This window comes from Melospiza melodia, chromosome Z (assembly GCF_035770615.1).
Source record: "Melospiza melodia melodia isolate bMelMel2 chromosome Z, bMelMel2.pri, whole genome shotgun sequence".
In the NCBI taxonomy this organism is placed as follows: Eukaryota; Metazoa; Chordata; class Aves; order Passeriformes; family Passerellidae; genus Melospiza; species Melospiza melodia.
Genome location: NC_086226.1, coordinates 56,069,042 through 56,092,602, shown reverse-complemented (window position 1 = coordinate 56,092,602; position 23,561 = coordinate 56,069,042). Strand labels below are relative to the sequence as shown.

The window sequence follows — 23,561 nt, the reverse complement described above, 5'->3', positions numbered from 1 at the left end:
ACTACTGTACTTCCCTGATGAAATAAACTTGATATGTACTACTCACATATTTTAATTCCAAGAGTAATTGTTGTGTGATGGTCCACTAACTTGTGTTTGTATGGCATGCTATTATGTTTGTATGTTTGTGGCTAAACTGAAATTAGTATTGGAAATTCTATAGTTACTCAGAAGTAATAAAAACAATTGAAGTGACCATCACAGATGGTCTCTTAGCTTCTTTGAAATTGAGTGGGTGAGTGGATGTCTTCCTTTCTGAAGTAACTTTAGGATTTGTATGTCTGTATTAACAACTAAACGTACAGTAAATACACATACTAGTATTGTATGTTTTACCAGGAATGGATAGATATGTGTATACACAGATTTTTAAAACCCATGTATTTAAAAACAGATGTGATCAAATTGGTGTCATTTAGTTTCTGTTTGATTCTGAGATAGCTTTCCAAAGTAGTTTTATTTGTTTCAAAAGTGTGTTGCAAGAAAAGTGCAGTAGTTTGAGAGGGCTTAAAATTTGTTGTCGTCTTCTTCTTTATGAGCCATCTGTTCTTGTTGCATTTTATTTTCCACCTTGTTAGCGTAGAATGGTAGAATTGTTAGGGTTGAAAAAGACCTCCAAGATCATTGAGTCCAATCTTTGAGAGAACCACCATGTCAACTAAATACGACTCTTAAGTGCTACATCCAGTTGTTTTTAGAACATTTCCAGAGATGGTGACTCCCAACACCTCCCTGGGCAGCCTGTTCTAATGTTTAACTGACAAAATTATTAGTGATCTACACAGAAATTGATATTCTGTCCTCTTGTCCTGTCACTGGTTGCCTAGGAGAAGAGACTGATCCTCACCTGGCTGCATCCTCCTCTCAGGCAGTTGCAGAGAGTGATAAGGTCACCCCTGAGCCTCCTTTTCTCCAGGCTGAACAACCCCAGCTCCCTCAGCTGCTCTTCACAGGATGTTCCAGACCCTTCACCAGCTCCGTTGCTCTTCTCTGCACTTGCTGCAGCCCCTCAGTGCCCTTGCAATGAGGTGCTTTGCTAAAGTCTGGGTAGACAATATCCACAAATTTTCTGTCACCCAATAGGCAGGTCATCTGGTCATAAAAGGCAATTAGGTTGGTCAGGCAGCCTGTCCCAAATCCCTGTTGGCTGGACCTGATCTCTTGATTGTCCTATATGTGCAGTGTGATGGTGCACAAGGTCACCTGATCCATAACCTTTCCTGGCACCAAGGTCAGGCTGACAGGCCACCCTTCCACCATTCTTGTAGGTGGGTGTCACACTGGCCAACCTTCAGACATCTGAGACATCAGCCAGGACTAATGATAAATGATGGAGAGCAGCTTAATGAGCATTTCTGCCGGCTCCTTCAGTACCCTTGGATGGATCCTGTCTGAAACCACAGACTTGTGATTGTGTGGCAGAGCAGGTCACTCATAACTTCCTGCTGGGTTGCAGGGGCTCTGTTCTGCTCCCCATCCCTGTCTACCTGCTCAGGGGGGGCTGAGGATAATGGAGCTTGCTGTTAAAGACTGTGGTAAGGAAAGCATTAAGTACCCAGCCTTTTCCTCATCCCCAACAGGGGATTCTCTTCCTTCCGTGTCCAGTAAAGGATGGAGATATTTCTTGGCCCTCCTTTTGTAATTAAAGTATTTGTAAAAACAAACACTTTCTATAATCTTTCGCAGCAGTGGCCAGATTGAGTTCTAGTTGAGGTTTTGTCTTTCTAGTTTTCTTTCTGTATGACCTAATGACATCCTGAATTCCCTGCCCCTTCTTCCAAAGGTCATAAGCTCTCCTTTTGTCTCTGAGTTCCCATGCCATCTCATCTGTTGGCACCTGGAGATGGAGATGGCCTGCTCCTGTGCCTTTAAAATTTTCTTCTTAAAGGATGTCCAGCCTTCCTGGACCCCTTTGTTTTTAAGAACAGTTACCTGAGGGACTCTCTGAACCAGTGTCCTGAACAGGCCAAAGTCTGCCCTCTGGAAGTCCAAGGTAGAGGTTCTGTTGATCCCTTCCTTACTTCACCAAGAACAGAGAAACTCTGTCATTCCATGGTCAGTGTGCCCAAGGTGGTCTCTGACCACCACACGTCCCACAGCCCTTCCCTGTTTGTGAGCAGCAGGTCTGGCAGGGCATGCCCTGGTAGGCTCCCTTATAGGCTGTGTCTGGAATTTACCTTCCACACACTGCAGGAACCTCCTAGAATGTCTCCTCTCCACTGTGCTGAGTTTCCAGCAGACATTTGTCAAGTTGAAGTCTCCCACAAGAACAAGGGCCAGTGACCACGAAACATCCACTGATGGAATATTTCACTTCATCCTGGCTGGGTGGTCTGTGACAGACTCCCAGCAGGATCTCTGCCTTGTGGGCTTCCCTCTGCCTGTCACCCACAGGCCCTCAGCCTTATCCCCACTGTCCCTGAGCTCTACAGTAAAAATACTCTCCAATGCACAGGGCCAGTAAAAGAGGCATTAATGGGGAAGAAAAGAGGAAGGGTAGAGAAAATTACTCTTAATGTTGATAGATTCAGGGACTTTTAAAACTTCTGTAAAAATATATTTGTGCTTTAAAAATAAATTCTTCAAAATAAAAACACATTTGGCCTTTCCTATAAGAAAAAAGTAACATTTCCTATTTTAAACTGGTAAATATAAAATAAAATTCAGACATACAAATATACAATTGGAAAATGCAGACAACCTTTGAAACACAGCACTGTAGTAGTTTCCTGAAGTTAGATGTCCTTAACTTCTAGAAGTGTCATGTCCAATTAATTGCACGTGAGTCTGAAAATTGAGAGTTACCACCTCAAATCTGTATGACCTTGGCTATGTTTAGTTCCCCATGTTTATTCTTGTGGTTGTTACAGAGAATTCTGTGATATGAATAAAAAGCAGATTATTCTGTCTCTTTTTCCCCCCCATTTACTTGCTTACTGTAGATACAGATGTATTTTTCTTATTTTTTTATTCACTTCTGGCTTTCTGTTATAAATAAGTTGTTTCAGATTCTGCTTTCTAATAATACAGATACATAAGTGGTATAGTTCTTCAAGACTAGTGTCTGGAAAACATTATGTTAAAAGTACATTTTTTCTATCATAATACCACACATGCAGCTCCAATTCTCTGTGTTTGAATCTTTTTGTTTAGTGTGTATTGTGCTGTCTGTATTGTGCATGTTTTAGAAGTGATTGAACAATATATAGGGTTTGGTTTCTGTGAAAAGCATTGAATAGTTGCAGACAAGATTATTGAAATGTAAAATGCCTTTTTATTTTGAAAATGTAAGGAGATAATGTCAACAAGAAGAAAATTTTATTAAAATCCCTCCTGAAAATGATAATCCCTCCCAAATTCCAGAACTGCTCTTAGCAGCAGCAGAATTGTGCTGCATGCTCTTGACCTGTTACACAAAGGGCATCTTTAAATTGTGGGGCAGAATTTTGCATTATCACAGCATGCTTGTTCTTGAATGCTTGCAAATTAATTCCATACAGTCCATTGATCAAAAGCTTGTGAAATTTGGTAACAGTGGAGTTTGGGCCTGGGTTTTGTTTTTTTGTTTTTTCCCTTTTGACTACCAGTGATGAGATATCAATCATATTGATTTCAGTAGTTTAGATAAAACCCTAGGGGCTATTAACTATGATTTCTTAGTTAGTGGATAGTGGATACGGTTAGATTGCTGCTGTCTGCCAGGAAGACGTGCAGAGTTTTTCATTGTTGTATACAGCACATTCTGTCAGCTGATCCTCTGGTGGACCCTTTCTGGTTTGTATCCAGCCTGTCATAAGCAACAGTGAGTTCCTCACCAGAGAAGTGTGCGTGCAAAGGTGGGTAGAGAGTCTGAAAGACAGGGGAGGAATTACGGAATCAGCTGGACTGAAGGCACACTCTCACTTTGCACTGCTCTCCAGCACCTCAGGATGGTTGGATCCAGCAGGCAGCTGTGGAGATACAGTCCAATCTTCCCGCAAACCAAGAAAGAAGCAAACAAAGCACGAAGGCAGAAGCAGACCCCCGGGCGAGGGGGGGCCCGTGGCTCCTGCAGCCCGCTGCCGGGGGTTCCGCGGCTGCTCCGGCGGGATTTGGGGCGCTGCCCCTCTCTGGAGCGGGAGGTGGCGCCCGTTCCATAGCGCAGGGACGGGGCAGAGCTGTGCCATCTCTGCACGGCCGCAGCTGCGGGCAGGAGCAGCTCCGCCAAGCAGCTCTTAGTAAGGGTGGTTTGGTTTCTGGTGTCATCATGTACGGATCGTAGCAAGCAAAGTCCTTGTTCTCCCCGTGTACAATTAAAAAGATATTATTTTAATCGTTATTAGTATTGTTATAATAATTATGATAGCTTATTTTTATAAACATAATTTATATAGATTATTACAGTGTTATGTTAATTTTCTACTTGGTACTTTTTAGCTTGAAATGAGTGCATACAAGTTTTCAGTAGTGCATTATGCACTTTAAGCTGTATTGATAAATGAAATTTTATAAATACCATGCTTCCTAAAGTTTATATAATGCATTTTACTAAACATGCTTTACTCTAGGCTGTTCAAGAACTATATTCTTACTAAATCTTCAGGCACTGACATAAGAGACACTAAGTGAGGATTTGCTTTTCAACTTAGTACTTTTGGGAAATGTGTAAGTGGGCTTTTTTCTAGGTGTTCCATAAAAGCCTGAGAATATGGAATTAGAAAGCAGTTTGTTTACTGGTGCATGTTTAATATAACAACTTTCTCAAAACAGTCTTTTGTGTGGTAGTGTGGTAAAAGGCTTCACTAGTTAAATTTTTTTTTTATGCACTGAGACAATTAGCTTGTACTAGCAACACTGAAGTTCACAAAAGAAGATTATACTGTGAGAAAATATCTGGGATGAAAATGCATGCAAAACTATTAAAGACAAAGGTGATAAAATCAGTTTAATTTGTGGAATTTAATTTTGAACATGTAGCAAGAGTCTCAAAGCGCATCCTGAGAGGATTTTCTGCAGAGAGGAAAGGAAGGCTTTTTGAAAATCTACTCCCTGTGGCTAGCCTCTAGCAATCGCATGCAAGGACCTGTTCTTTCTGTCTGCCGCCTTCAGTATTTGTAGTGATTGTTGTCATAAACAGTTTGGGATCCCAGGTGTTTGCATTTGTCAGCTGTTGAGCCTGCTTGGTCTTGCTATGGAGAATCCTAAGAATTCTAATCCTGAGAAAATCTGAGGGCTTAGTGAGAGTTGATCTTAGAGTTACAGTTTAATAATGGCTGTGTAATAGCATCAATGAGTTAAGCTGTAAATTATGCAATGACAGTTGTGTGAGTTGTTCCTTATTAATACCTAATTTTCTTTCTGATTTGATTATCAACAGCCACAAGCAGCAAGCCATCCTGCTATTTTCAGAATTGTAAATGAAATTTTCAAGTAAGTTTTGAAATTACTATGGGAGGGGCTTTAAATTTAAACACTGAGGTTTTCTTCAAGAGCAGAAACAGCACTATAATCTGCAACATATTATAATTTCAGGATATCTTTTTCTTTACTTGTATTCTCTAAAGTCCCTTTCTGTGTAGTACACTGAAAATAATGAAAAATGTTAAAAATCTTATCAACTTTAAGTGAAAGTTACATCATAATAATCATTGGTACAGTTGACTACAGTGTATTTTAGCCTTTAAAATTTGTCATTTATTTTGTACTTCAGTAGAGATTTGTGGTTGAAATACAGTTTTGAGGTGAAAATGTTAAATGCTGAAATGGCTTGGCCCATGCCAACATGAAGGTAGCATTTAGCAAAACCTTTTGCACTTACTGGTGTAGCCTCTTTTACATTTTGCTTATATATTTCAGGATTTATGTTAGATATGCTCTAAATGGCCTTCAACTATTGATCCACCTATTAATACTGAGTTCAGTTTTAAATGTATTAAAATTATTTTGAAGCAACCAATATATTGGTTACCACGCAGGGGCTTCAAATCCTTTATACTCAGTTTTCAGTGGCTTTTCTCTTCTTTTCACTTGACTGAATACTTACTAATTTTAAGTAGATCTACTGCCAGGGTTATCAGTATTAACAATTCCAATACAGCAATAATGAATTTAGTGACTGACATCCTTTGCTCATCGAGTGTTTCCTTTCTTATGAAGACAGGGCTCCCAGGTGCGTTTGTGTGGGGGCATTAGTGTGTCTGTGTGCACATTCAGGTTTGTGCAGGCACTAACAGAAGAGGCTTGGCTGTCGACACTGTATGGTGAGAGTGGAGCCACTTGGGAGTCACTGCCCTGGCAGTCCTTTGCTGCTATGGTCTCTGTGTGTCTGCACACAGAGAGCACTTTCTGAAGAGTTGAGATTCATCACTTTCCCAAAGCAAGATGCATTTAAAAATTGATGTGACTCCAGCAGATGTGTGTTGGTGTCTTAGGCTGGAGACTGTATAGTGTGATAGTACAGGGAGACAAAATTTGTCCAGGCTTCCTGGCTTATTTAAGGTCATGCTATATGGAATATTTTTTTTAAAAAACACATGACTTCACTACTCTTTTGCATCCTTCCCCTTTGGTAGACGTAGAAATGGATAAAATTATGTTTCTCAGCTAATGCAGGGCTTTGTCCAACACAGTATTTCCTGGTAAAACTTTGCACTTCTATCAGTGTTTCAAATTGTCTTAAAAAATGATGTTTTCCTGTTTCTAAGCCTACATTTCTGCTCCCTTTCTTTACTTTGAATTGTTTCTGCTTAGTGTGCTTGTCCCTCTACATTGTTGGTATTAAAATGTTGGTGTATTTTAAGAATACTGTCTCACCTTCTCTTGATACTTACATGAAGCTGTATATGTTAGCTGGTTTTTGCAGACCAATTGGTTTACGCAGCCTTCTCTTTATTTTTGTTCTATTTCTCTATGTCCTTACAACTATTATCAAGTGGTGTGCAGATGTTAAGTTACTATTCCAGTTGTAGTCACATATGAGATTTTAGAGACCTGCTGATAAAGAAAATGTACTTCCTTGCTTGGAAACTGTGTTAGGTTTCTATAGCTGGCACAAAATTTCTTTTATATTTGGGGTTAGTGTTCTGTTGGAAGTATGGATCTAAGCATTGTATCTCTTTCTGTAATAACTTCTCCTGCTATTTGCATACATATTGAGATTAATTGTTCTGTATGATTTTATCACAGTGATATTACTTACTGCTTTTATTTCCCAATGTTTCTTGCTATGTTTTCTTGCCTTGTGTGGCTATACAGAAGTCCATACACCTAGACTATCTTGAGTTTCCATGCACTATTTCTTGTTTTTTTACCAGTGATTATATTTGCCTGTAGTTTTGTGACATTTCTATGTTACAGTAATGTGTTGACTCTTCATATATTCTAGGAGGAATGAAACAATTCTCTAATACTTGTATCTCACTGTCAACTTACTTTGAAAATTTTTCTCCTTTCTACTATATATCTTTCAAATAAGAGAATGAGAATTGCTGCTATGTGTTTTTCTCCACTTGCTCCATTTGTTCAAGGTTATTTTGCTCTATGGAAGGCAAGTTGAAGCACTTACCTTTGTAAACCTCTAGAGTGGCCTATGGGATGCCACAAAACACTATAAAGTATGCTGAACTCAATCATGGGAGTAGTTGCTCTGAATGCAATAAACTGATCAGACACCAAATTTGGTTAATAAAGTTGTGCAAGTCTTTTTAATTGTATACTTATTTAGGTAGGGTAAATTATGTGTCTGCATGTATATTGTATATATTTACTAAGTCTAATTTATTTGTAGGAGTTGTGTATGAGGGTTTTTTGTTTGTTTGGTTGGTTTTTTTTGAACTAAAAATAAAATCTAAAAAGCCCGCAAAGTTAGTATTTCTGTTAGTGGTGTAATGAGCTCAGACTCAGTTTGAATCTACAGCATACAAAAAATATACCTTTTTCTTTCATTCAGTTAACAGTGGTGTGATGGGCAGAATAATTATCTGATCTGTCATATCTAACTTTTCAATGCATAGGAATGCACTGATGGAAACTGATGGAACCCCAGAAGTTATGACGATTATACAGGTGTTTACACAGCTCTTCCTTCAGGCTTATCAGAATAAAAACAAACAGGTTAGTCAAGATCTCTTTCTCTTTCTTATTTTTCTCCAGTGACAAAATGCAAAATTTTTCAAGAAAAAACCCCAATTCTACTCTTAAGAGAGGTGACTGAATGTAAATAATAGCATCCCTCTGTAGCTGTATAGATATGCCAAAGTTCAGTTCAAACATCTTCACCTGCGCTATAAAATTATAGCAAGAAACCAGCACGTAAGAGCAGTTTACCTAACTTAACCCTCAAGTCCATCAGCCTAAAGTGCTTTTCCCTGGCTCTGTTTCCCTGATGCTGAGGTCTCTGCCTGTAGAGTGAACATGAACATTCATCTTTGATAAAAAGGAGGAAAAATGCTAAATGCATTTTTCTTTTGCAGAAGCAGGGTCTTTGACAATAAATGAAACAGAGATAACAATCCCATTTCTAGTCCCCTAAATAGTTATAAGAAGGATATTGAATAGTCATATTTGTCTGTTCAGAAGGTAAAAGAAACAGAGAAATACATACTGGGACCCAGAATACATACTGGTTTCAGTTCCTGACCCTCAACAGTGGTCTCTTTGAAATTTTCCTTAGTCTAAATTTTCAAATTTTCCAGCTTAGTCTTTCTTCTGCTGCACAGGTTTTTGTACTGGTCTTACTGAACTGAATTAAATAGAATTTGTTTTGTGCTAATTTAAACAAGAGCCAGATCAGTTTCTTACCTTAAAATTTCAAAATACAGATATGAAAAATCTTACTTTACTTACAGGTTGCAATCTTGACTTCAGATTCCCAAATCACATGGCCACATTCTGACCATCTTGTTCATCAAATCCGTATGATGCAAGTTTGGGAAGAACTTGTCATTTAAAACCTTCCACTTTAAACTTAAGAAAATGAGTTTTTGCATCTTTTTGAGGGAAATGGTAATTAAGAGAATACTGGGATTTCTTGAAACTTGTGACATACTGGCTTTTAATTAGCAGTGTGATTGAATTTGTCTTCTGGTTTCAGGCAGCTGTCTTGCTTAATACATTAGTGCTGTGCATGATGATCTTGTGCCACCCTGACTGCATGGCAACAACACACTGTGTAGCCCCAGGTGGGGATCAGTGGGTGAGAAAGAACGTAGAGGTTCCACACCCATCAGACTCCCAAGAGCTAATCCTGCTGTGCAGCTGATACATTTTCTTGAAGGTGAAGGTGCTTTGCCTGCTGGCATTGCTAGCTAGCAGCTAACATGGACTGCAGCCCATTTTTCTAAAGTGGTTTCAAATATTGAGTTTACTTTATTTAGCTTGTATACTGTTTAAGTAATGAAGTTCTAATTAAGTTATCTTCAATGATAGAATTAAAAGTCCCTCGTCTCACAGTTTATGAATCAAATGTAATTTTAGTTAACTTGCAAAAAGGCGGGTACAGATTGCTTCCTAAACTTTAAGTCAGTCAGATCCCTTTTTTCCCCTTTGGTCATACCATCATTACATATATTCATAAGGTATCTGTCTTTGTGTTATCTGACTGCCCTTGACAGGACATAAAGTGCTCCAGTAGCATTAAGCAGAAGAATGGTAAAAACATTAATGACAGAAGATGAAGTGAGTTCACTGAGACCTTCAGAATTTAGAGACAGTTAACTGAAAAAACTCTAGGCAAACGTACATCCATAAAATTTGCCAAAGAAGTGGCTCGTGTCTGGCAGTTCACAGGTTTGTGTGATAGGAGAGTGAATCTCTGTTGCAGTGTGGCAGCTGTCAGAAAGATTAATGGTATGGAGATTCAAAGATGTAAATGAGAGAATCATAGATTGCTTGAGAATTGGAAGTGACCTCTGGATATCATCTTGTCCAACTCCCAAGCTCCAGATCATAGCTACGTAGAACGAATTGTCCAGGACTGTGTCCAGGTGGGACTCTACAACTTTTTGGGCAAACTGTGGTGGTGCTTGGCCACATCACAGTGAAAATGAAGTGAAAAGATAAATTACAGAAGTGTTTTCTGATACACAGACAGAACATCCTGTGCTTGAGTTTGTGCCATTACCTCTGATCCTGTTGCTGTGCACCACTGCCAAAACCCTTGTTCTGTTATTTTGCACCCTCCTTTTAGGTATTTGTATACATTGGTAAGATACCCCTTGAGCCTTCTCTTCTTCAGGCCTTCTCAGTCTTTCCTCATAGAAGTTCTCTGATCCTTTAATGATCCTTGTGGCCCTTTATTTAACTGAGCATTAACTGGGCATAGTACTTCAGGTTAGGCTGCTGGAATGTCTGCTTGCAGTGCTGAGGGGAGCGGAAGGAGCACCTCCCTGGACCTGCTGGCAATCCTTTGCCTAAGGCAGCTCAAGATGCCACTCACTGCTCTGTCGAAGGGCACGCTGCTGACTCACACTCACCTTGGTGTCCACTGGGGCCCCAGGTCCTTCTCTGCAAGCTGCTTTCCAGCTGGGTGTCCGCCAGCATATACCTGGAGTTATCCCTGCCCAAGTGCAAGACTTTATACTTTCTCTTTGTTGATATCTATTTGGCTGCTGTCAGCCCATTTCTCCAGCCTGTCAAGGTCCCTCTGGATGGCAGCACAACCCTTTAATGGATCAACCACTCCTCCCAGTTTTGTGTCATCACCAAACTTGCCAGGGGAACTTGCTGCCCCTTCATCCAGTTCATTAATGAAAATGTTAAATAAGACTCTGCCCAGTGCTGACCCTGCTGTGCCCTGGACTCCAGCTAGGTTTTGTGCCAGTGATCACCATGTGGGCCTGGCTGGCTTTCTGTCTGTCTCAGGGGGAGTTGGTGTTGCACTTGCACCTACATGCTCCATGTTAGACCTGCCTGTAGTTCATGTTTGCAGAACAGATTAGAGGTGTGCTAATACTGCTAGTCTCAGTTACACAAGCCGTGTTCACAGCATACAAGTCACACATTCTCAGATAAACCGGGCAGGTCTGTTATCTGTGACTGCCCTACCTGCTGCTGGATCAGTTCCTAAGAAGTTTAGGTTTCCATTTTTGAACAGATGGCAATAATCTACACAACACCCTCAGATTCTGTAGATGTTATTACTTCTTCGTTTAATATCATCTGTGAATCTGTTTACACTGGAAAATGAAATAAAACTAGTGCCTCTTTTAAGCTCTGCATATTAAGAATGAAAACTTATGTGATTACAGGGAAAAATATAAGACTAGTAACATAATTTTCTTCATGCTCTGAATCTTTTTTGATGCATATATGTTTAAAATCTATAAATAATTAGTTTTTATAAGCAAGCATTTCCTAAATATCCCCCTTTTAATGCCAAATCCTAAAATTAACTAGAGTTAATTTTCTGTTTTCTTGCCTCTGTGTGTATTGTTAATTACTGCCTTAGATGAGATTATTCATTGTGGGTTTGTTTTGAAAACTGACCAGAAACCTCTTAAAATAACGGTTTTGTGTCTTAGTATGAATTTCCACTGAAGGCCTACTTCCCACACCATCACCAGCCTCTTGTTAGAAGTTTAGTCAGACATCCTCTTGGTAAGTTTTTTCATAAAGTATTTGCAGCATTATGAGTCTGCAAGATCTGTATATGTGTTAAAATAACTTTAAAAGGGATAGAGATAACTTTTTGGCATTTCCTCTATAGGCTGTGTTTGATTTAGCAATTTTCATAATATTCTTTTAATGTATTTTTCTGCAGGAACATCTGGTTCTTATGTAACAATACTACTGATGTAACTTTAAAGAAAACTAAATCAGAAGTGAATAACAAAGAATAATTATGTAGGAATGATTGCCATGTTAAAAGATTGTAAAAATACTGCAATCTTGTTATGTTATAGTATCAGTAATTGTCATTATGGAAAAATTCACATGTATTTCACAGGAAACAGGCTTTCTGTTTCTTTCTGAGTCTTGAATTCTGATATTTTAGGTTGCAAACCCAACTTTTTTTCAGGTTTCCTATTCATACATACATTCAAGAAACCACTGTTCAATTTGGCACAATTTTTTTATGGACAATAATTAAAGATCTGTACAAGAGCCTCTAAAAATACTACTGCACTGATTATATATTAATATTAATATTGTGGTTGCAAAGGAACATAAGCCTCATTTCAATATTCCTAGCTGTACTTCCTTCCATGGCTTTATCAATGAATTGTTGTATGAAATACAGTAACAGATATTGCTTAAAATTGGGAAATTTTGAAATGAAATTTTCAATACTTCATTATAACTTAATCAATTTGGAGAAATCTTGTAACTACCTTAATGCTTCAGTGTTACATTCTAGTAGACAGGCTATGATTTTAAGTGTTTTGTTTTCATCCTTCATCCTCAGAACTCCCAACTACGTATTGGTCTCATCACGTGAAACACATTTCGGATATGCTCAAAGCAATAGTAGAAGATACAAATGTTAGGTAAGCAGTATAAGATCTTCAAACTTTTTGTCCTTTTCATGTTAATTTGTGAAAGGTCATGTCATTTGAAGTCTTTAGTGGCTGTATTTCATAATTTTCTTATTATTCTTTAAGTTGGGCTTTATTTTTAAGAATAGGACTTGGATTACTTTCTGAACCTGAGCTTTATAGCATCTATCTACCTGGCCAATAAGCCTCCAGGAAACAAAATCTTGTCATTCCTTCCAAAAAGCATCTAGCTGCATAATGGAAATGCTTACTTGTCTGTTCTCCCATTTCTCCCTCAAAACTTTTAACCCTGTTTTATGAAGGAGCTTGGCTTTCTGCAGGCTTGTAGAAATGCCCAAGCTGCAAACTTCCTTATTTTCATAAATATGACTGCCAGACTGCAGTGTCATTTTTGTTGTGTTAATCTTTGGGCTGTCACTCCATGTTTCTGACCTGCTGCCCTTGGGGTTTGTTTGTTTGTCTACATGAATTATGCTTTGGTAGGGGATGTTCTGTGACCATATGAAAATAATGAAAAAGCATACATCTCTATCTGCTGCTGCCTTGTAATTCTTTCTTATAAGGAGTGTGATGAGAACCTGACTTGTATAGCGCTTGGATACAAATTTGCTTGCTTAGGTCTGCTCTGAGAGTTAGCTGTCCAAAGAATGTTGTACAGCTTTTAAATTCAGAAAAACCAATTTAATTTTGATTTTAAACTTGAAATATATAAAAATAAACATAGAACACCAAGGCCAGCCAGACTTGCAAAACAAGATCGTAGAATCACAGAATCTCCTAGGCTGGAAAGAAACCTTTGAGATCATCAAGTCCAACCTATGACCTAATAACACATTGTCAACACCAAGTGCCACATTCAGTCTTTTTTAAACATCTCCAGGGACAGTGACTCCATCACCTCCCTGGGCAGCCCATTCCAATGTCTGATTACTCTTTCTCTGAAGAACTTCTTCCTAATGTCCAATGTAAACCTTCCCTGGTGCAGCTTGAGACTATCATCTTCTCCTGTCACTGGTGCTTGTGAGAAGAGACCGACCCCCACCTGACTGTACCCTCCTTTCTGGCCATTGTGGAGAGCAGTAAGGTCTCCCCTGTGCCTCCTCCAGACTAAACAGCCCCAGCTCCCTCAGCTGCTCCTCATAGGGTTTGATTCACACTTCACCAGCTTGCTTTCCCTTCTCTGGACTTGCTCCAGCATGTTACTGTCCCTCCTAAATTCAGGGAAGAACTGGGCACAGCACCCAGGGTGTGGCCTCACCAGTGCCCAGTACAGGGGGACATTCACTGCCTTGGTCCTGTTGCTGATACAGGCCAGGATCCATGGGCTTTCTTGGCCACCTGGGCTCACTGCTGGCTAGTGTTCAGCCTGCCTTTAATCAGTACCCCCAGGTCCCTTTCTGCCTGGCTGCTGTCTAGCCACTCTGTCCCAGATTTCCCCGTGGAAATCTGGAACAAAGATTTCCCCCTGGTACTGGAACAAAGATACTTGCAACCGTGCTTGGTTTCAGTTAACTCACAGGGGCCTATTTTTTTGTTGCTGAGTGGCAGAAAAAAGCTTTTTGTTGCTCCCTCTGAGGCCAGGCTGTCTGGTGGTAGCTTCTCACTTTCTGTGTGAGCTGCAGTTCAGTGCTCGCCTGTTCCTCCCTGAAGTGTGTCAAACCTTTCTGTCCTTGGACTGTGACCCATAGCTGACCCTGATTTTTTAAAGAAACACGTAACTTGAGCTTAGAACAAATAAATAAAACAAATACCATCAATCATAATGCATTACAGTAGTATAACCATGTGTGTGCTCCTTTTGTGTCCCAGCCCTTTCTCGGTTTATATATAGTCTTTTCCCCCCTTTATTTTGAACAGTACACTAGTTTGAACAGCATTGTACTTGCCAGAACACACTCCTACTTCCTTTAGAACTCCTACAACAATTATGTTTTCTACCAAACCCCTCCCAGTTAGAAAGAAAATGGTCTAACATGTTATAAATACTAATATCCATGAAGAAACCATATTCAGTTTTCTTTTATTGCTTTATTCCTGATTCTGTATTTTTTTGACTTAATAAGATTTACAGAGGAGAAAAAAATTCTGTTACACAGTATATCCTGTTGATTGATCTCAGTGCTCTCTTCTTATATAGGTTGATTTTCAGGGGGGTTATTTTATATCAAGTGTGAGTCTTATAGGAAAATGCTTTCTGTGTCCTTCTAATCAACAGATTGCTTCTGTGCTGAGATTTATTATTATATGTAGTACTCTCAGTGAGCAGTGAATGTTACATGACATTTTAAACTAGAAATCAGTTGATCAGTTGATGAACTTATGGACATTTTGTGGGGGAAAATCCCAAAAATAGTGAGGGGACACTTTTGTCAATGACAGTGGAGCATAGGTGCCCCTACAGAGCAGGCAGAAACAGCAGTAGGGATGGAAGTGCAGGGTACATGACTCCAAAACAGGCTCCATAATGGTAGAAAGTGTTCAAGATAAGGGTAACATCAATTCCTGGGATTTCTAAGATCTTCTTGTAGTTTCCTTGCAAAGGTGGCACAGCAGCTTTTGGAGTCCCCAGGAATAAAACATAAGAAAACCGTCTAATTATTTCAAGTTTTTCCAAATTTATTAGAAATAATTGTTCCTAGTTCTTAATGTAGCTGTCCTTCTGTGTGTCCTTCCATGCTTAGTTTAACTTTTTGCTTTGAGACACTTGCCATTAGTTTGCTTCTCTTTTCTTTAGTCTTCTCTGACTTAATATGAATGCACATGAAAAAATATGGATATCAATGGTGGTCCTTTCCTACAGCAATAATCCTTTTGTAAACACCTTCAAAATTTTCATTTAAGAAAAACATGAATTTTAAAAGTCGGGAGATATACTTGAAAATATACTTTAAAACTTTCTATTCAGTCCATCTAAATGTAATTCCTCGTTAATGACCAAAAAAGATGCAATTCATGAATTACCAAAAAGCAGAAAATAACCCTGGAAAGCAGCAGAGAGAAAGTGAAAGGCAGCAGTATGTTAAGAGTATAATATGATTTTAAAGTTTTTGAAATCCTGCAACTGAAGTGTATCTTTTCATACATAATATTTTGTCACAGTTTATTAGAAGCTGCTGTTAAGGATGGTCTGTTGTACTGTCAAAGTAATCTGTAGTAACACTGGGTGTGTCTCATTTGATTGTGATTTCAGATAATAGACTAAATAAGTAGTACATGGGTGTATGATTAGCAGGTAAGGTATTCTCTGTTGAAGAGTGGTTTAAATATTTTTTAATTAACTGTCAGCATCCTTTCTAGTTAATTTAAGGCAATTAAAAATGTTAAATAATGAGAGGTACCTAATTTTATCTGTGTTGTTTTCCAGTTCTCTCAGTGACCTCTTTGAAATCTGGTTTTTGGTTGCTTGTTTTGGAGAATGGCTGGATATTGCAGCAGAACAATTACTGAAGGCTGCTGTAGAACCAGATCCTGTGCTGTGGCTGCTGGCATTTTACTACTGTCCTAAGAATGAAAATCAACAAAGGACTCAAACAATGGTGGGTAATGTAGTGATAGTAAGTGGGAATATGCAGTTAATAGTCTGATTATATCTTATTGCTGTAAAACAAATAGTGCGCATCAGAAAAATTAAAGACACTGACTTTACAAAGTCTCTGGGAACTGTGTCACAGTGGACAACTTGAAAGTTGGGTTTTTTCTTATTTTTGACATTTAGAAAAGCTTTTTCCTCCTTTTTAAGTATGTGGTATAGATTTGCACCCTCTTGGCTTTCTTTTGGATAACCAGGGTGTTTTTAGTCCTAAATAAAAGTACCCTAGTGATGGTATTTTTAAAATCAGTGTGACAGAATTCAGCATGCCTGTGTTATGGCATCTTCTGAGAAGAAAGCAAGAGAAATTACAGCAGTTGAAACCGTGAAGATACTTAATCAAACACAGTCTTGATTCCTAGCCTTCCCCAGCTACTCTGATTTCTCTGCAGTCTTTGGCATGTGATGCAGTAACAAATACATGATAATACCATATGCTGGGCTGGTAACAGAAGGAGCAGTGCTCTAACCTTACACACTGTACTGCACGAAGAGTGCTGTGCATCTGTGCATGCAAGCAGATACTTGAAAGCCTTTAATTTAAACTTATTATGCAAATCTGAACTAGCCCAAGAAATTGGATCTACAAAGGCCCAATTCAAAAGGCTGCAACTTGTCTAGTTTACCTTAATTTAAAATGGATTCTGGTGGATTTAAAAATGCAGCTCAGTACACCACAGTAGTAAAAATCATGCTTTAAATTTACATCTAATGCTCCACGTACAACAGTGAATTATCCAATATTTTATTTCCTTCCCCTCCTGCTTTTCAGATGGCACTACAAATGGAAGATCACATCCCAATCACCTACAATGGTTTTTTTCACTTACACTTCTCATAGTCTAGGAGCAAGGGATGGGATGGTTTGCCTGGGAAGGCAAGGGAAGGGTTGACTGAGTGGAGTTATGTAAGAGCTAGGGTGAAGTAAAGAAATCAGGGTTGTTTTTAGAACGTAGTTTTGGGAAAGTAGGCAATATATGAGCAATAAACATGAATGATTTAAGCTATTGCACTCTAGCTGCAGATCAATGCATTGTTCTAACTCCACAGAAGGGAATCACTTTGTTCCATATATGAAATCATCTCCCTGTGTGTCCCCCATTCCACTTTGTTATTCAGTCATAAGACAAACTTTAGAAACAAAAAAGATTTTCTGCTGACTGCCCACGCAGTGACTCATCTTTTCCCAGAGGTCTGACATTTCGGTTCATTATCATTCTTCTCTTAGGTATTTGAACTGAAACTTCTATTTTTCTCTTTTTCTTTTTTCTTTTTTTTTTTTTTTTTTTTTTGGACAGGTCAGGCTTCTTCAGGAGGATTCCCAACTTTATGCAGTGTTTGGGTTTTTTTTTTAAATTTGTCCTTTGGCAGATTAAGCTCTCAGCTTTTTCAAATGAAGTGGTTTCCACCTCAAACCCAGCACCTTTCACTAGTTAAGGATTAGCATGCCGTGGGAACTTCTGGTAGATGTCAATCTGGTGTACTTTTCATTCAGCATTATTTTTGTGTTGAAAGGTTTGCACTTATGACTTAGAATTGTCTTCCTGCTCTGTACTTTAGGTAACACCTTTATATTAGCCAGAGTGTAATACAAAGGGCTTAAATTATTTAAAGAAGAAAAAGGCTGGTTTTGCTGTTCACTAAGGTTCACTCATATGTACAGGACTAAAAATTCTGCTTCTAAATATTTATTCCTTTGTTGCACTCCTTTCATATCTTTAGGGCCTGAAACACTGAGGAAGCAAAACTTGGAGTTTGGCCCTAAGAATGAGATTTCTAGGGTACATGAGCTTTTGGAGCAGGACCAGCTACTCTCCATCTGCAGTCTCTGGCTCATATGATGCACAGAGGAATAAAGAGTCATGAGGAATTCCAGTTACCTTTCTGTAGATCCTGGTATCATTTGTGCCTCACATGTAGTTGTGGACTTAATGCAAGAGCTTTTAGCAGCTTTTTGAGGCTATATTATGTGAAATTGTTGAAAGGGTAGGTCAATGTCAGACAAATGTCTGAAAAAAATTGTCCCAGTGAATATCCTTGAGAAACAGGTGTTCTTTTCCTTTAGGTCTGCAGTGGTGTATTTTTCTATTGTTGCAGCTGATACTCATTTGCATTCTATCTACAAGTTTTTTTTCAGTTAATTTTTAATTCAGTGAACAGAATTATTGTTAGGATTCTTTTTCAGTAGTTGCTCATAGTCCTTTTTCTAGAGGTGCCAAACTCTTCTGTTTCCTACCCCCAGTAAAAGTTAGGTTTTATTGTCTAGCTCACAACATAAAAACATAAATTGTGAACAACACAGGAAGAAGTTAAATTGCACATTCTTACCAGAACATTTTATCAGCTGAGGTCAGACTGCATGGGGATTTAATTGATTTACAGCAGCTATACTGAAATGAGCCCTTGAGGAGCCTTTGTTCTTTTGCCCACAATGTGAAAATCGGACCATGTTCTTCTGAGGGATTTTCTCCATTTCCTTATATTATTAAAAAAGGTAAAATCCTGGCTTGATGCCCTGTCTGCTTCATTTGTAAGACCAAAGAAAAAAAATGTCCATTTCTTCCACCTTTGTGTGTGTGAATCAGTGTAAAAGAAATGTGTTGCAGCCCTTCCTTTCCTGCTTTCCTGCTGTTTAAATTCAAACTTTTTTTATATTTGAATTGTTTCTCCGAAGATTCGGTTTTCTTTTAGTGAATAAATCCAAAGTAAAATACCATAGATTTCACCTTTTCTCTGATCCTGCACCGTTTGAAATTATTTCCTACAGATAGAAGCCCAAGCAGTCTACAACCATCTAATGACACTGTTCAGCTGCAGGGACCTTTCTCTCAAAGACCTGGAGGCTGCTGTGCACAGGGTAACAGGTGTAGAGCAGTGTTGTAACCAGCAACTCTCAACACATCTTCTGACCAACTTCTTGCTCTTTTCCTCTGGTGGACATAAGATTGCCCAGGAATGTATTCACCATGTAAGTGTTTCTTCCCTTTTTTTCAGGTTAACTTCAATACATACTTATTTTACTATTTTTTATTTAAGTTTCTACCTCTTAATAAAGAAAACACAGAGAATTAAAGGAGACTGTGGCTATAACAGCCATATCTAACTTGCTACATATCCATTTCGGCTAAAATTCAGTTAAAATATTTTCCATTCACTTCTTGATCTCACTGACAGGGTTACTGATGCCACTGTACAGATGCAGAAACAGCTGAAGTAATGGTTTGCAGTTAAGAGATACCTACAGTTCATTTACAATGGTATAGATAGCATGTGTAAACATTTTGATTTTCCCCCAAAAAATCACTCCCTAAATTATCCAGCTACTGCAGACGTGATGGAACTCTCTCTTGCTATTTTCCACTGGGTGGGACAGCTGGTTACTAGGTCTTGGCATTGATGTGGCAGAAGCCTGGTTGGCAAAGCCAGTGAAGAAAACAGTGTGGTAATTGAGAGGGAAGGAGAAAAGTAAGAGCTATGACAGTGTCTTTTAAGGTGTAAAAAGAGATGAAGAGGAGTAAAAGGCTGGAAGCTTGTCACAGTATCTTTCTGTTGGTGATGACAGCCTTCAGGTATATTTGTGCAAACTACAAAATGTACTTGTGTTAATTAGATAAACAGTGCAATCTCAGTGTAGGATTAGAAACCCATTCCTTACTATCAAACCATATTCTTGTAAGAAGTGCATCCCCCCTATGCAAGCAGGTCCAGGGCCAGTATGTAGTTTTAATACTTACAAAAGTTTTTCAATTCAGCAGCTGTGTGGTCTTATGGATAGACCTGTATAGGGTATATGGCATGTGTAAGGCCATTCTGATACAGCTGGCTGACTAGAGACATAACATTTTTCTCTTTAAGAAGGGCTAAGGTATTCCTCACATCCTAGGGTGCAAGTTCACAAATGATCAATTCTTTCTCAGCATAAGAATATAATGATAAAGTTTGGGGGGGTTGTATATATTTTTACAGACTGCTATTTCTAGTTTCTCTTCATGAAGAAAGTGCAGCTGTTGAGCTGTGATGCTGTAATGTACTAGCCTGCTACTTTAAATCCCTCCAGGAGGACCAAAGACAGTCTTGTGCCTACTTATACATAGCAATATAACTAACTTTCAAAACTGAATATTTCCCAGTGCAGAGGGGTCATGAACTGTTGTAGGCCAGTTTGTTTATCAGTCTGATTAATTTTGACTGTATCTGTATAATCACTAATGTGTAGCTAGGCTCTCCATGTGATTTGAAAGGGACTAAAGACAATATATGAAAGGAAGAATGGTGTGGAACTGATTTGGGATGCATGGTTGTGGTTCTTTTCAGCACAGCAAGCTTCAGGTTGAACACAGATAATGAGGAGTCAAGTCCCTTCTGACCTGCAAAAATTGCAACTTAGAGTCTTTTCCTGTTTTTTGTCATCTTTTGGGGGAAGTATTTATTTTTACTTTTGAAAGCTTTACAGAATTGAATTGCCTCCCCAAGAACATGCAGAACCTTCATGTGCTTTTAGTTCTTTTCCATGGCAATGACTTACAAATGATGATACTGTCCATTTGTGTTTCCTTTAAAAACTTTCTGGCCTCTTGATTTGTTTCACTTAAATTTGAGACAACAACAGAAATCTCAAAGTTGCTTGGCTCCACTGGGATATATGGAAAGAGATACCTTGGGCAGAAACTGTTTCTCACATATTCAGTGGTGAGGAAAAAAATCTGGTTTTCTTGCAAGTATTTGGAAGGATTCTTAGTATTTAGCAACATAATTGCCAAATTTAACTTTTTGTGTTTTCTTTCAGATTACTGAGATGACTGATACAAGCAAAGAAGTTTATAACCTTCTTATCCGTACTGCTTACAGATTTAACCATAGTGGAGAAGAAAACCAAAGGACTTTGAAACTGATGGATGAACTTCTTCAAAAATTTACATGGAAAGTTTAGAATTTCAATATGATCTATTTATCAAACCAACAAGTCAGGTCTTTATCCAGGTGTCAAACTTCCATTAGCATCTAGTGCTGCAGATTATCAGTGGCAGAAAGATACCTATATAAGCTATAGCTGCTAATTTATATTCCCTTATCTATACTGAAAAATAATCTGTTGTTTGGAATTGCTAATCTTTTGAAACATTGTAGTAAATATTAAAGATGCATGAAAATTTTGTTCTGAATACCTTCTGTAACAAGAGACCTACATCATTTAAAGTAGTTTGCTCATCTCCTTGTTGTTTATCTGGCTGAGGATCAGTTTTTCTCCCAAATTACTCATGTGGGTTTTTTTTAAGTAAGTAATATCCCATTGCTTGATTGGTAAGTTGTTACTGAAGTGTTTTGTTCTGTGCTTCTGCTTTGCTGAAACTAATGATGATCTCAAGTGATTCATAGTGTTCTCAGGAAATCAGTGAGTGATATTTCCTGAACTCTTTCCTTCTTTTTGAAAATGTTTCCAATATGAAACTCTTCCCAGATTTGCTAAATGTGGGTTTTTTTCAATACTGCAGCTTTCACAGCACAGTGTTCTCCTCTAAGTACTAGACCAATAGCTGGTCTTTGTCAAAAGATACTACAGGCATAAAATTGCTTGCAGTACAGCCCACTTAACAGTGTGCCATCACTGATGCTATTATTTATTCACTTAAGACATATGGGGCTTTTATTCAGACAAAAGAGGGCAAGCAAAGCAGAGACACAGGGACATCTTCCAGTTCAAAAGGACAGATTTCCTATAAAGGTTGCAACTCATTGCCTTCATTTTTGTGTCCAGCAGTAATTTGCTTACTTCTTTGTTTAGGTTTTTTGAGTCCTGCAAGGAGCATAGGTAGGTAGCAATGGCTTATGTTTTTTATTCTTAGGAAGGTATTTATCCCTAGAAGTTTTGTGAACCTGTCTCTAGCTTAACTATAAAAATTACCATGGAGAATAGTAGTGACAGCGCATCCTAGCTTTCCTCCATAATTTGTTCCCCTGTATTACTTTTCTGTAATGCCAATGCCTGTGCTATGCTACTCAAAGATGCTACTTGGAATTCTAGTCTTGCATATAAAATCCAAGCATGTATCTTGAATTAATAAAGCTTCTTGAATGTAGCATTTATTTTGAGCAAGGGGAAAGAAAAACAGTGTACTTAATGTCCTTTGGCTGTAAGAAGTGGAAAGATATTTTCTGTTATGCTGTTAACTGATTTCTTACAATTTTGTTCCCAGTGAGTCATATTACGGAAGTTACATGCCCTCTCAGTCAGTTTGCTAGTGAAAAAATAGCAAATTCATAATGTAGGTCTGCAAAGAAAGGATTTTTTTTCTCTTTTTTGATTAAAAAATATTTTTAAATGAAAATTCAGAAGGAAATAAGTAGCAATTTTTCTGTTGTTAAATAGCCACATGTATCTAAAAAAGTAAAATCAAGCAACCCAGTTTTCTGTTCCCTGAATACCATAACTAAAAAGCATGGGATGAAACCAAATTGCTTTTTGGTCACAAACTCGGAGGTATTCGTCTAGTGAAAACAGATGTGGAATGCTCTATTTAGAATGATAAATAATCTAAAATTTTAACTAAAAGGAAGAAAGATTTTTTTGTTTGTGTGGTTTTTGGGGTTTTTTTTTGTTGTTTTTTTTTGGTTTAATGTCTAATCTGGTTGTTGGATGTGAGGCTCTTTGGATGTGTTTTCTCCATATTGTGCCTATATGTAATTTTAACTATGTAGAAGAAAGATAAGCAAAGAACTGCAATATCTAATTCTTGCAGATTAATTAGGTGAATGTTGTGGTTATAATATTTAGATGCATATGGAAGTTTTTGGACAGGTATTTTTAAGTATCTTTTCTTTGTTTTTATTTATCCATTGACAAAATGCATGAAAATTCTTCTGACTTCAATTAACAAAATCATTATGCTGATAAATAAGGATAAATAGAATTAAGGAGGAAGGAAGTGTACAATGAAGGCAGTAAAAGCCCAGAATTAGTAGTGAATTGATACATTCTTGTTTTCTTGTGTTTGGCTTCCTAAGAAAAACTGAATTATTTAAATACTAAGGAGGGTTTGCTAGTTTCAGGAGGCTCTAAGGAAGAAACCTAATTGGTACTCTCTGTAACTTAGAAAAGATACATATGTACTGGCATTCTTTTAGCTCTTTTTAGCGTAGTGGTTATAAATTGTTGGTGTTTCTTTTTCCTTACTCTTTCACTATGTTTGAATTATGATCTAACTTTGATATAAGCTGTGATTTTGTGGGATGTTGAAGCTACTTTTGTTGGTTTGCCAGTGGAAGGCTACAGAGCAGTTTGGTAGATCTGAGTAATGGAAGATTTCTCATACGGTGGCTTCTGCATTATCCATCCAATGTGCATCTTTTCCTCTGTAATTGCTGCTTTCTGGAAAGTTCTTTGGGGCCTTCAAGGCTGTACTTCTTTGCTGAACCAGCCAACAAGTCCTGAAATCAGACTTCAAGAAGATTGTTCCCTTGCATTCTGTCTGCAGCACACACCCTGGCTGTGTTCAGTGCAT

At 38.2% G+C, this 23,561-nt stretch overlaps 1 protein-coding gene across 2 annotated transcripts in view; it reads left to right on the top strand.

Moving 5' to 3' along the window:
* Positions 1 to 22,697, top strand: part of FANCC (FA complementation group C) — a 62,630-nt gene extending 39,933 nt beyond the window's left edge. For both annotated transcript variants that reach the window (XM_063180392.1, XM_063180391.1), the window contains exons 8-14: positions 5,357 to 5,409; positions 7,992 to 8,091; positions 11,499 to 11,574; positions 12,383 to 12,464; positions 15,838 to 16,009; positions 18,830 to 19,030; positions 20,849 to 22,697. In XM_063180392.1, coding sequence (XP_063036462.1) covers positions 5,357 to 5,409; positions 7,992 to 8,091; positions 11,499 to 11,574; positions 12,383 to 12,464; positions 15,838 to 16,009; positions 18,830 to 19,030; positions 20,849 to 20,992 — 828 coding nt within the window. In that variant the 3' untranslated portion in view covers positions 20,993 to 22,697. The remainder of the gene's footprint in view (positions 1 to 5,356; positions 5,410 to 7,991; positions 8,092 to 11,498; positions 11,575 to 12,382; positions 12,465 to 15,837; positions 16,010 to 18,829; positions 19,031 to 20,848) is intronic.
* Positions 22,698 to 23,561: the final 864 nt, after the last annotated feature.